Source organism: Tyto alba, unplaced genomic scaffold (genome assembly GCF_018691265.1).
Source record: "Tyto alba isolate M040663 unplaced genomic scaffold, T.alba_DEE_v4.0 Super-Scaffold_6, whole genome shotgun sequence".
Classification (NCBI taxonomy): domain Eukaryota; kingdom Metazoa; phylum Chordata; class Aves; order Strigiformes; family Tytonidae; genus Tyto; species Tyto alba.
In genome coordinates this window covers 5,378,717-5,391,834 of record NW_024881327.1, presented here as the reverse complement: position 1 = coordinate 5,391,834, position 13,118 = coordinate 5,378,717, and the positions used below count along the sequence as shown (strand labels likewise).

Genomic DNA, 13,118 nt, shown 5'->3' with positions numbered 1-13,118 from the left:
CATTTCTATAATCCAATGCTAACTCTCACTTTCTCCCAAAACTGAAAAATTAAAACCGAAAAAAAGTGTTTTTCCAAAGTAACAGTGGAAATTATGTACCAAAATGCCCATATCCAAAATAGAGTCTTTTCCCCCAGCATTAATCGGTTTATGCAGTTGTTTCTCTAGTTATTCAAACCCACATTTAACTAAATGCTTCAGAAATAGCTTCAATCAATGGAACTGAAATCTTGCATTTGAAAAGTTAACATTTATCTGATTAGACAGTTTGCATTTGTTTTACATTACAGGCAGTAATTCTGAAGCTCTGTATTAATTTCCCCAGTGGTTGAGTAATTGGTTAAAATAATTTCTCCTTAAAATATAAGCATAAAACCACCATTTTCTTCTTCTAATTAAAATGTGAGCAATTTACTTTTTTCTCATTTATTCTTTCTGAAAAAAGCTAACATCTGATAAAACATTAATTTATATCATTGTTTTTTTCCCCCAGACTTTTTAATCAAAAAGTGACTTGCTCTGTAAAAAGTCAGCAGATGGAGGAAAATAAATCCTTAGAGAAAGTTTTTCAAGGTAGTCTGGGGCAAGATATCCTCAAGAGAAAACATGTACTTGTAGATTTATATGTGCAAATTCTATGTTTATAAACTTACACTTAATGCAAGAGTCTTCAGTGTTTTAACAAGATTTGAGTCAAGCTTTTTAAGCAGTATAATGAAATGTCTAGCTATACTGTGACAGTCTAAGAGGTGACATCAACAGGTTACAACATGTGCATGTATTAAGACATGAATTTATATATCACCTATTCTATATTAAGTTACTGTTTACTTCAAATTTTGTAGTAAAAATCAGACTGTGAAAGTTTTTCACATTTTTTTTCAACAAAGGTTAACAATCTTGCATTTACCACACTTACTGTGCTGTAAGAGTATAAACCAAAGCAATTTCTGTGGACTAACAAGTGTGTTTCAAGTTCATTTCCTGCCGAAACTTTGCTCTGCCATGTAGCCATGTTATTTTGAAATTAAGTACTTTGCTCCACCTCCAGCACACTTTCAAGTGTGAGATGGCCTAGTTCACTGAAATATGGCCATTATGCTACAGTTCTTGTAAGAAAGAGGAAATCAGGACTGTGTTGAAACCAAAAGGATTTTTCCATTGGTCTCAATAAAAGCATATGTTTCAGTAGCTTCTTTCCCCATCCCCAGCCACCTGAAATAATTACTCTAATTGGGATTCATTGGGGAGGGAAAATGAAAACACCTTTGTATAAGAATTAGAATTTAAAGTCTTTGGATAATATTAATTTGAAGAAGATAAATAGAGGTTGGATGTTAGTGAGGAAGATGTCCCACACACTTCAGAATGATAAGACATTTAAGAGCTGAAAGACTACCTGGACCATGGTTAAGCGTCTATTTGACAACAGGGTAAGAAAACAGCTGTCAAAACTGGTATAACTAAACAATAACCTGCATCAGAAAAAGAAATAGGTTTATTTATGTCCCTATGCATCTAGAACTGTCACTAGAAGCCTAATAAAAGTCTACTTCCATTTGATGTAAATTTAGAAGATACAATTAATTTATGAAATTCTGGGAAGGAGGGGAGGAAACTCTCAACATGAACCATGATGATCCAGTAAAGCACTAAATCTTTTGCTTCACTTTAAACACAATGACAGTCTAACTGATTCCCAAGTTAGACACACATCAAAGTGCTTTGCTATATTGACACTTAGTTGCATAAGAGGCAATTAAATATTTAGATAAGGGTTCTCAAGTATATAGTTATCAAGAAATTGTATTTACCTTTAGCAAAATTAGCATACCTAAATATGTACATCTGTAACTACTGCAACATTCATTCACAATGCAATGCAATGCCATGTAGAAACTTCTGAGATCATTCTTTTACAGAATCTCAGCTGGGGAGGAACACTCCAGTATCATGTATAATATCCAGAAATTTTCTATAACACTTCTAGTACCTAAAGTACACCGTGGAATTTAGAAATGTTCCTAGGCTTTAGCAAATATGTGTCAATGCAACAGGTCTACTGGGATTTTACTTATAACTTGAACAGCTAATTCAGAAAAGTATAAAGAAATGGGAGAGGTTTAAGCAAGTATGTATTTCCTTTAGGTATATGTTAAAAGACAAGTGATGGAGATTTTATTAGCAATAGCTTCCATACATGTGAAAGGCTATGTAAAGCCACCTCAAAACTTGCAGTATACCAACTTCTCTGATGAGTAAAGTTATATGACAGACTCAAGGAGAATTACTAACGAGCAGTTTATGACATGCACGCTTACTGCTAAACGATCACATGCTGAACTTGATAAAAATCTGGTCCTGGGACAGAACTGGGTTATTTTATTATTATTATTTAGAGAAAACAGATTTTCCAAAGGGGCTTGAAGAAGATATGATATTATTCAAAGGAGGAAACAGTTGTCTAAAACTTCACAGTCAATGAGTTTTTTCAAGAATATACTACTGTTGTCATAGTATTAGCAGTATATGCAGGGAATTCTTTTAAATGTGTGTTTCATCCTTCTTCTAGGAGGAAAGTAATCTTAAAAGGGGTTTTGCAAAATTTCAAAATTTTTTATGGAAAACTATTTCTCTTTTTTTTTATTATTTTTTTTGGAATGCAGATTGAACAAAGATGTCACTATGAGTAGAAAAACATAAGGATATATTTTCCAAGTATTTCTGATTTCTCTTGCAGGAATAAAGATTTATTAATCATCATATGTGAGGGAATAAGTAGAAATATTGTTGAATTTAATGGGCAAAAAGACATGCATGTAGGTACAAAGCTTAATTTCTGGCTATATATTTACCACACCTACACACAAGCCAAAGATATCCAGAGAAGGTCAAGTCTATACCTACTTTAAAGTGGAAGCTATCAAGTAACCTACTTCCCTGGTCTTTTTTTTTTTTTTTTTTTTTGTAAGGATATAATTATTATGCCACTTCAGGTTTGAAAGCTACAAAAAGGAAACAAGTTTGACTTAACCATCCTAATTATTACCACAATTCAGCAAAAATACACTTAAAATCTAAGTTGCACTTTAGACCAATACATTTTTAACAGACTTCTTAAATAATCAACTTTTGAACTAAGCAGCCACAAAAAAAGCTTTTTGGCTTATTTTTGGCTGTGTCAACCTAATTTCACTTAAGCAGCACAATCAAGGTATGATTAGCTGTTCAAAGCATAATTATTCACACTAAAATAAATCTTGTTGCTGAGTGCAGCAGCCTTTGACATCAATAATGACAAATGAAGAGGCAAAATCCATTGAGACAGTTCTGCCGTTATTTCAGTGTGCTTTAGGTATTAGGGAATAAAACAAAGTGTACAGCTCATGGGTTATTACGTATTTCAAGGTCACTCATTCAAATCCAAGTAATGAGAAAAAGTTGTTATTTCTGAAAGGTGATAGATCATATGGAACAAGTCTTAATGTAGTGACTAGTACCAAGTGTTCCAGTGAGAACATGCATCATGTCAGCTAGCAATTTGATTAGCAGTAAAGGAAAAACATCAAAAGAATAAATGCAGGTGGTGAATGCACTACTGCTTTTATGTATGTTACACATGGAAACTACTCCATAAATGCACAGAATTTGGTGAAATCAGCTATAAATCTGTTAACAATAAAGTTATTGAAACTACTTATATGAATTGTAAGTTGGAGTCAAAGCATCCATCATTTCTACCAACTTTAGTGGAGCTGTAAGAGTGTTTATCATGACAGGGATTTACCTCATGATAGCTCACAGTTTAATATAGACAAACATCCAGTGGAGAAAAAGAAACCATTAAAAATAATAACTTTAGATCTTATATTTAATAGAGAGAGAATAAATCCCTGATTCACACAGATGTACTTAAGTGGGGGTGAGGGAAAAAAAAAAAAAACATCGACAAACAACAAATCATAAATAAAGAGTAGAAAGCTGTTAAAGGAAAGGACTGGGAAAAGAGAAAGACAGCCAAAGGAAATAAAGGGTTTTAAAAGTATACAGGGAATATTCAATCTAAAAGAGAGATTGAAAGTTTTAATTTGAGCAAGGAAAATACAGTCAATTTTGAGTCCACCATTATAAGCTACTTATTAATTGTGAAGACATGTCTGAATTTATTAAGCAGAAAACACTAAACTAGCAATAATAAATTCATCTCTAAAGAAAATGATAATTGAGAAAACACTACAAATAAATTTTAAAAAATAACTTGCCTGTAAACCGAGGAGTTTTTCACTAGGCTTAATATGTCTCTGAAATTCACATTCCACTGGTTGTATTACTTTGATGCCATCTTCATAAAAAACATAAAACATGTTCCCAATTCCCAGACCTTAGGAACAAAAACACATTGAAATGTATAAAATTAAATAATGACAGAAAAGAAAATCCTTGTCTTGAACTAAAAACCTCATCACATTTTTGGTATGAGACCACTTTGTTAACGTGTACAGTGATAATACAGCTAATCCTATGGGAACTTTTGTTGTAAAACTAAAACAGAACTGTTACATTATTCAGAATTTCACATAGTTTCTGCCATTGGTAAGACAGTGTCTTTATGAATACAGATCTAGAAATATATAATTTGACAGCTGCAGTATCTCAAGTGATCTTGTGAAATCATCTACATTGAAATCAAATTAAAATGAATTCTCCATGTAGTCTTACTTTTCGTTTTTTGAATAATTTCTGTATAACATTGAATGAGAAGTTCTGAATCTTTGTTATAAACCCTTATTTGGCATTTCTTTCAGTAAAAAAAAGGAAATATTCTCTATGGTGTTTTGTTGGAAAGTCAGAGTTGGGCAGACATTCATTCCAAGTTTGAAGGGCCACAGATACTTATAGAACTATTCAATCTTTCTGCCACAACATTGTTGAATGAGAGGCATGATGTAATGTTTTGTGTAGAGGATGGGAACAAGATCTGTAGCATGAAGTCTCATAATATCTGTTGTCATTCTCATGATTGCAAAAAAGGACATTCTCCTTAGTTTACCATATGCCAAGTAAGACAACAGTTGTTGATTTGCTCTGTGGAGGCTATGATGGATGATCAGTTCATATTTGTAAAATTCTATGAGGAAAATCACAGTACTCATAACATTAACATTATAACCAACTCTGACAGCAAAACTGTGGTCTACAATAATAAAAATGTACACTTATCCTGGGGCCTAAGCTTCTACTTGACATAACAATATTTGGTATAGGAGCACAGGGGAATAAAACCCAGGAAAAATAAATTTGAATCTGAAATTCTGCTTATCCTAAACTCTGAAGGAAAATTCATGTTAATAGAGAGAGAACACATCTTAATATCAAATAAAATAATGAGAACATTAAGGAGGGGGGAAGTGTGTGCTTGTGTATAGATGTATGCATGTATACATATGTATGTACATATATATACATATGTATGTATGTATACATACATAAAAGTTCTCAGTCCCTGTTAGAAATCACAGAGGTAGTATAGTAATTTAAAAGGTAGTAATATGTGTAAGGTTGTCAGGCTGTGCCCAGAACAAGAAAGTTAAATTATCTTTGAGAAATCTTGCGGAATCATTTCCACTTCTGGCCAAGTTTTCCTAAAAAGAAAGAAGGGACAGTCTCCAAGCAGGGTTTCCCTCATTTTATATCAAAACTATCTATTAATAGGTTACCAAAAAGTGGGAGAGGAATTTGTCTATGTTGTATTTGGTGTGGCACAGAAGCGGGCTCAGGTTGAAGGAAAGCTTACCAATCATGTCTATTCTGAGCATAAGGTGCACCAAGGGCAATATGTCCACTATGGCCAATGGGTAAATTTGCATGCCTTTGCAGGTAAACCTTATAGCCTATGTAAGATAACACACCAAGGTCTTTTTGTTACAAAACCACCTGACATTTCATCCTTTAAAAAGAAGTACTGCATCATGGTGATAAAGAAATATGTGCAACTGACTGGCAAAAAACAAGATTTTCTCTTCTCCCTACTCTCATTGACTAAAGTACATTATAGTTATTAACAGTATAAGTAATACCAGAACGTGAGGAAGTAAATCAGCTGATAGCCCGAAGTGATACAGAAATGTGATAAACAGACTCCTAAAACTCCCTTCTCAGTTGCCAATATTCCAAGGCAGGCTTTCCAATGTACATATAATATTCATGTATTAGGTACCCAGCCCAAACTCTGAAGGCTTTATTTCCAATATCTGGATAGTAACATTCACGAAACTGTTCTTCAAAATCAGTGAAAGAGACACAGTGAGAAATGTCCTTCTTTCATTTCAATACTGAGTTAGGGAAGTCAGTTCATAAAAGGAACATTTACCTGTGGATCCACTGAAATAATCCCGCCTTCCAAGCTACTATGACCCCAAAACTCTTCCTTTGAGCATGTGTCTACAAATATCTGTACAAATATCTAATCTATACGATTATCTAATCACTTAGGCAAGCCACTTCTTCACAACTACAGGAGCTATTCCTCTAAAGACATGTGACCTAATTTTGCAACCCATCCCCCACCAAATGAAAAACAACTCAGCATATTTGTAATACAGTGCCAGAAGCAACAAAAATAAATGCAGTTATATTTGCTTCATTTAGACTGTATCTATATTTAAAACTGGCTAACACTGATTTGAAAAATAATGGTGATTTTTTTTTTTTGCATATAGATTAATATATGCATATATTTGTGCATGTGTATATATTGTATTATTATTGTGATAAAAATTAATGTACCTTCAAAGTCCTTTCAGATTTTCTGACACATATTCTTTTTACACTTAAAAAAGCAAGCAGTTGTGATAAGGCTTTTGTGTATCCCACATACAAATATGCATTGCTGGCACTAAAGCCTATCTATGGTTTCATGATCTTAATTGTCCTACTAATCACCTATCCCTTCCTTCCTGTTAAATAACACTGTTAATACTTAAATAACTGAAAATGAGAGTATGCATGGTCCAGAGAAGTTAGTGGTGATACTTATTGGCATCTTCAGGGTATTCCTCTCTTGTAAATGAATTCCAACATTGCAAGCAGTAACAGTATTTGTTGGAAACACAAGGATTAGCCAATGAGAGATGGTGGAGAGATCAAGAAAATATGCTCTAGAAGATAATATCATCACTTCACATTCTCAATCTCCACTATAAATTGTGTTCTGTTTAGTTTTACAACAGTCACAGAGAAATTTGGATGTCTTTACCATAAGCACTCTGGTAAGCTACTTTTTTTTAACTGGCCTTTATTGTCACAGAATTTAAGTTTTCCTAAGTGCTTTCTAGCCACAGAAAGCAACACAGGACTTGACTTGAAAAGACAATCCTCTCATAGTCAAGGGGGTGCCAATTATGTTTTCAATTTAATTCAAGATAAAACACAAGATAAACCAGAAGTGATACTTCCCAATAAGCAGAATGAGAATACCATACATTTGAGAACTTTGATGTTAGAATCTTGTGCATCAATTTGTTAATAGTAGAATCGTATGAAACTGAATGTGTCATCTGTACTCTGCAAGGCCAGTAAGATCACAGCTGAGGTTCTCTATAATCAGGGAACTGATTGTTTATACCAGCTGACCAACTGGTGAAACAGGAATATAAAGCTAGTTAATATTTGTAAACTCACTTGGAAATGACAAACATCAAATTTTTGAATCTTTAAATTAATTTAAAATAAATCTTTAAGAAACATACAGAAATACAATTTGCAACATGAATTCATAGCAAAGCCTGATCCACTTAATAACGTTATCAATATTCCAATGGAAATAATTGGAACTATTTGCTATTTCTGAAATACATTAATTTCTGAATTGCAACTTTAAGTTAGGAACAGACTACTCAGAGCAATGAAATGAGAGCTCATGGCAGCACTTAGATTATGATATTTTTTTACATGTTTTATAAGATTATCTTGTATATATGAAAATTAATACCTTTGTCAGTCAAATATACTTTCCATGCTTTCTATGTTATTAACACCTGATACTGTCTGTATTTATATTTATCCTTCAGTTGGTTACAAACTATAAACCTCCATTTCCCTTCCAAACATTTATTTGCAAACCTTTCCGGAATATAAGAAGAAAAGCCTTTGTCTCATTAAGTAACAACAGGTACTTCAAATTGAATTAAACTGTTTAAGATTCTAATTTTGTTAAATAGGAATGATTCATACAAAAAGATCAATGCCAACAGCATACAGAGTGGTTGGAGGTTTTATCCTGTCAGCAAACAAACAAAAGTTAAAGGTCTACATTTTAATTCTGAGCTTCTTGTTGTATCCATTTGAGTAATTGTCTGAATTTTTGAACAGCTTATTTCCTTCTCTCTCCCCAAAAGGAAAAGCAGACCACAAAGGCGTAAGAATTTAAAGGATTATTTTCCACCATATTTCTTATTTAAATCAAATCCCTCAAATGTTGCAAGGGGGAAGGTAATTATTGTAACTGCAGAGTATGAACAAAAAAACCCCAAACAAACACACAAAAGGAACAATAGGTGAGCATTTCATCGTAACATAGAAAATATGAAGTCATCTGTATTAGTACCTTGCTCTCGCCACAATATGTTTGCAACTGCAGCATGTAAGAGAGAGAAAGAACAGAAAACAAATGAACAAGAAAAAAACCATGAAATGATATATCAATTCTGAAATAATTATGAAGTTTTAACCTCTGATTCACTAAAATACTTCTACAGGTAAATCAATGGAAACATTGAATTAACAATAAGTTTAAAGTTCTCTATGTTACATGACAAAACTGTGATTAGCCATCATAATTATTGGGGTTAGGGTAAATCCCAACACACCTTGCTACACTGCCCCCCCAAGTTAACTCCATTAGCCTTTATCAATAGTGTGTTTCATAATCCATTACAAAAAGCATGTGGAGTTTACAAACACATAAATGATGTATATTAATTACAGATGATGTAATTTTCATCATTTTCTTTAAGCACTGGACTTTGAAGAGATTTATTTCAGGACATAGTTACGGGAGAAACATGCAAAACTAGAAGGCATACAAGATATTATTCTGTTTCGCTGTAACACAGCCATGCTACCAAAACTGTTATGCTGTATAATGTTTGACATTATCTTTGGAAGACCAAGACGGGAACTATAAGATGGCATGGTAAACAATTAAGTGTTTATTTTTTTTTCCATGAAAACATAAGTTGTATTTGGCCATCTTGTTTACAATTGGACTTTAGACATTTGAGATCAATGAAAACTAATTATCCTAATATTGCTCTTTCTGCCTGGGGAGAATAAAAAAGAAAGCAAATATAATTTTGCAAAGTTTAAATATTTAGCGCTCAGCATGCCATGGAATAAACTGTTTAAAACACCATCACTGAAATCCAAAGTATTTTGTAAAGTAATGATCTTAAGAAATAGAGAAAAACTTAAAGGAAATGAATATAACACAGAGGACATGTATATGTCACACATAGACATAATGAAATTGTAATGTTCACTGAAATACAGTGTTGCAAAAGCTAAAAATATTAATGTGCTTTTTTAAAAAGTTTGGAAAAAGTAATGGAAGACACATTAAAAATTATGTTGGTATACAAAAGTCCCTCAACTGCTGACTGCTCAAGGATGAGAATAGAAACAGTATGTGCTGGGTTTATGTGTCGGGGTTTTTGGTAGCAGTGGAGAGGGATACAGTGGTGACCCCCTGTGAGAAGCTTCTTGAAAGCTCTCCCGGCTCCAAGTTGGACCCAGCTCTGGCCAATTAGTGACTGTGGCTGCACCTCTGCAAGAATGTATTTAAGAAGTTGAACCTGAAAGGCAGTTGGGACTTGTGAGGAAGAGTTGCGAGGACACCTCTGCGAACACCCCAGTCAGTGGAATGAAGGAGAGGGAAGCGGGGGGAGGTGTGCCAGAGCAGAGCTCCCATGTATCCTGTGGTGAGATGGCCGGGCTGCCCCCCCACCCCCCCACACCCATGGAGGTCTGTGGTGGAACGGAGGCCGACCTGCAGCCTGTGGAGGAGCCTATACCAGGACAGGCGTCTGCAGTTAAAGGAGGCCAGGACTCTGAGGGGAGAAGCTGCTGCCACTGTTGTGGTTTGGCACTGGGAGGACTGCAACACACACAGGTGACAGATGCTGGATCAGCATGGGAATGTCTGTGGCCTGTGGGAAGGACTCATGCTGGAGAAGGTTCAGGGAGGACTGTCTCCTGTGAGAGAGGAGACATGCGGAACAGGGGAGGAATGTGCAGCATTTACCCCACCTCCTGCGAAGGAAGGAGCGTTGAGCTGACTGTAACACCCATTCCCTGCCCCCTGCGCCGCTGGGGGAGGAGGGAGAGAGATCAGGAGCAGAGCTGAGCCCAGGAAGAAGGGAGGGGTGGGGGGAAGATATTTGTCCCACATTGTCTGTTAAGTGTTTGTTACCGTTTGAATTAAAGTCATGTTCTTTTTCTTTCCCTAACAAGTCTTTTGCCTGTGACTGTAATGGGTGAGCCACTCCTCCCTGTCCTTATCCTTATCATTCCTTAGAGGGGAAAGGGTTAGTGAACAGCTACGTGGTGCCTGGCTGTCCTCTGGGCTCAAACCACAACACAGGAACAACTATCTCTCCAGAAAAGTCCCAGATTCTGTGATTTTTCCAAGCATCTTTTACTGGGCACTGCTGAAGACAAGACCAAGATGGGCTTTTTGCCTCATGCAGTACAGCATTTCTCTCATTCTTGAGCTTTGAAAGAATATACAGAGCCCCAGATATGTTGAAGGGCCCTTGGAAAAATTGTCAATCTACTTTCTGACAAGCTCATGATAACAGGACTACATTGGCTGAGTATGTGTCATCCAGACAACCAGCTTTGATGAAGGAAACAGCTTGGTGACTAAATTGCGAACACTAGTATGACTGTTAGATTTATATCTAGTGTTGACAGCACAAAATGGACTTGGCTTACTGTATATTTCAGTGGCAGCCATGAACAGAGTACTTAACATCTCTTCTAAATAACATTTGGATGTTTAAACTATTTGATTACTCTCCTAAACTAGACTTCGAAGTTGCAATCATGAGATAGAATATTAGTTTGATGTTTTATTGACAGCTATTACTTTTAAATTAAATACCTGATCAGTAGATCATCAGTACTGCAACTACAGAAAGAATGGACTGAAAGATTTAAGAGATCTTGAATTATTTTAGTTTAGACAAGAAGAAAAAGGTGTTGATTTGTATAAAAAGAACATTTAAGAGAGAACTAAATACTTAGGGCTTTAGAGCTACAGAAAATCTTTTTTTCACTGTAGGATGAAAGCAACTGAAAACTCCCCATGATATTCCATGAGCAAAAGGAGGAGATATTTGGACAATGTAGTACTGTCCTCCCCATCAACTACATTTGGCGCCTGCTTTGGGAGTACTATGCAGTCAAATATTTCTGTATAAAAGCTGACAACTTCAAAGAGGGGATGCTAAGGTGCTTATATTTGTTTCCCTTTGTCGAAGTGTTAAATCAGTCATTTGTACTTTGACAGACAGGAGGAGGAAAGAAATAGCCCTGGAGTATGCCTCAAGTGACAGGCCTCTGCGTGGAATTGGTGGCACTGATCAAAACCTTTGGGCCTGGCAGTTCAGCCAGTTTTCAGCTGACCCCACTGTCTGTGCATCTAGCCTGTACTTCATCAGTTTGTCTTTGCGGGTGTCATGGGACACATTGTCCAAAGCATTTCTAAGGACAAGATAAACCACATCCACTCCTCCTCTCATCCACCCTGCCAGTCACCTGATTGCAGAAGGCTGTCAGGTTTACCAGGCATTATTTTCTCTTCATAAATCCATGTCAACTGATCTTAAACACGCTCTTGTCCTTCAAGATTTTGAGAATGGTTTCCATGATTATTTGCTCCATCTCCCTCTCAGGGATCAAGGTGAAGCTGATGGGCCTATCATGTCTTGGGTTCTCCTCCTTGCCCTTCTTGAAGAGTGACACTGGCTTTCTTCCAGCCTGCAGAAACCTCCCCTGATCACCATGACACTTCAAAGATTATCAAGAATGACCTTGCAATGCCATGGGCCCGCTTGCCCAGAATTTGTGGTGTGTCCTATCCAGGCCCTTTGACCTTGAATGTCCAATTTGTTTGAATGGTCTCTAATCCAGTCCTGTCCACCACAGGTGAGGCTTCCTTGCTAGAGGAAGACTTCCTTCCCAGTCTTTCCCACTGGTCTCACATTCCTGGGGCCAGTTTTGCCAGTAAAGACTGATGTGAAGACCTTCAATACAACTTGGCCCTTTCCATGTCCTCTGTCAAAAGGTCCCCCACCCAACTCAGTACCAGGTCCATATTTTCCCTAGCTGCCTTTTTGCTGCTGATGTCTCTTTAGAAGCCCATCTTTTGCCCTTCATGTCCCTCACCACATTCAGCTCTAAGTGGGTTTTGGAATTTCAAACTTTATCCCTGCATGCCCAGACAGTGGCTCTATATTCAAATGACAGTTCTGTGTTTGTCTGTGTCATCTTACATAGCCTTTTTTTCTGTAATAAAGCAAATTAATTTCCCCAGGGCAACCTGGAGGATTTTATTTAAAATTAGTTTTATCTTCACATTGTGAGGAAAGAATCATGTAATATATGACACTTGAGGTCCCAAAAATTTAGCTATAAAATTCAATTTTTTATCAGTCTTTTTTACTAGGGGTGACATATGTAAGAAAATAAAAAGTAATTACAATTATTCAACTGTGTGGAACTACACAGAATCAAATGAAATTATTTAAGATGCTAAGTACAGAATGCAATGATTTGTGGCAATGCAAAATGGTATGTATGGTTCCGAGCTTTGCTGAAAAAAAAAAGGGGGAAGATAAAAAGAGTGCTTTAAAAGCCCCACGTATTAATTTTAAAATAAGTCAGTTTGAAGAAAAATGAGACATTATTTAAGAGTGCAATATGAAATCACAGGCAACAGACATCACCTCACCTAATACAGATCAAGAAACCTCACTTATTTTTTTAATCAGTCCTACAACTTCTAATCAAGAAAGATGTCAAGTCTTGAGATAAGGAATTCAGTGCTGGAAGAAGAA

General features: G+C 35.8%; 1 protein-coding gene across 2 annotated transcripts in view; it reads right to left on the bottom strand.

The window, feature by feature from the left end:
• Window positions 1–13,118, bottom strand: part of FSTL5 (follistatin like 5) — a 330,515-nt gene that overhangs the window by 42,814 nt on the left and 274,583 nt on the right. The window contains exons 11-12 of one of the 2 annotated variants that reach the window (XM_042808092.1): window positions 8,606–8,632; window positions 4,263–4,381 (exon numbers count right to left, since the gene is read on the bottom strand). In XM_042808092.1, coding sequence (XP_042664026.1) covers window positions 4,263–4,381; window positions 8,606–8,632 — 146 coding nt within the window. The remainder of the gene's footprint in view (window positions 1–4,262; window positions 4,382–8,605; window positions 8,633–13,118) is intronic. The other variant, XM_042808093.1, reaches the window with a different exon arrangement.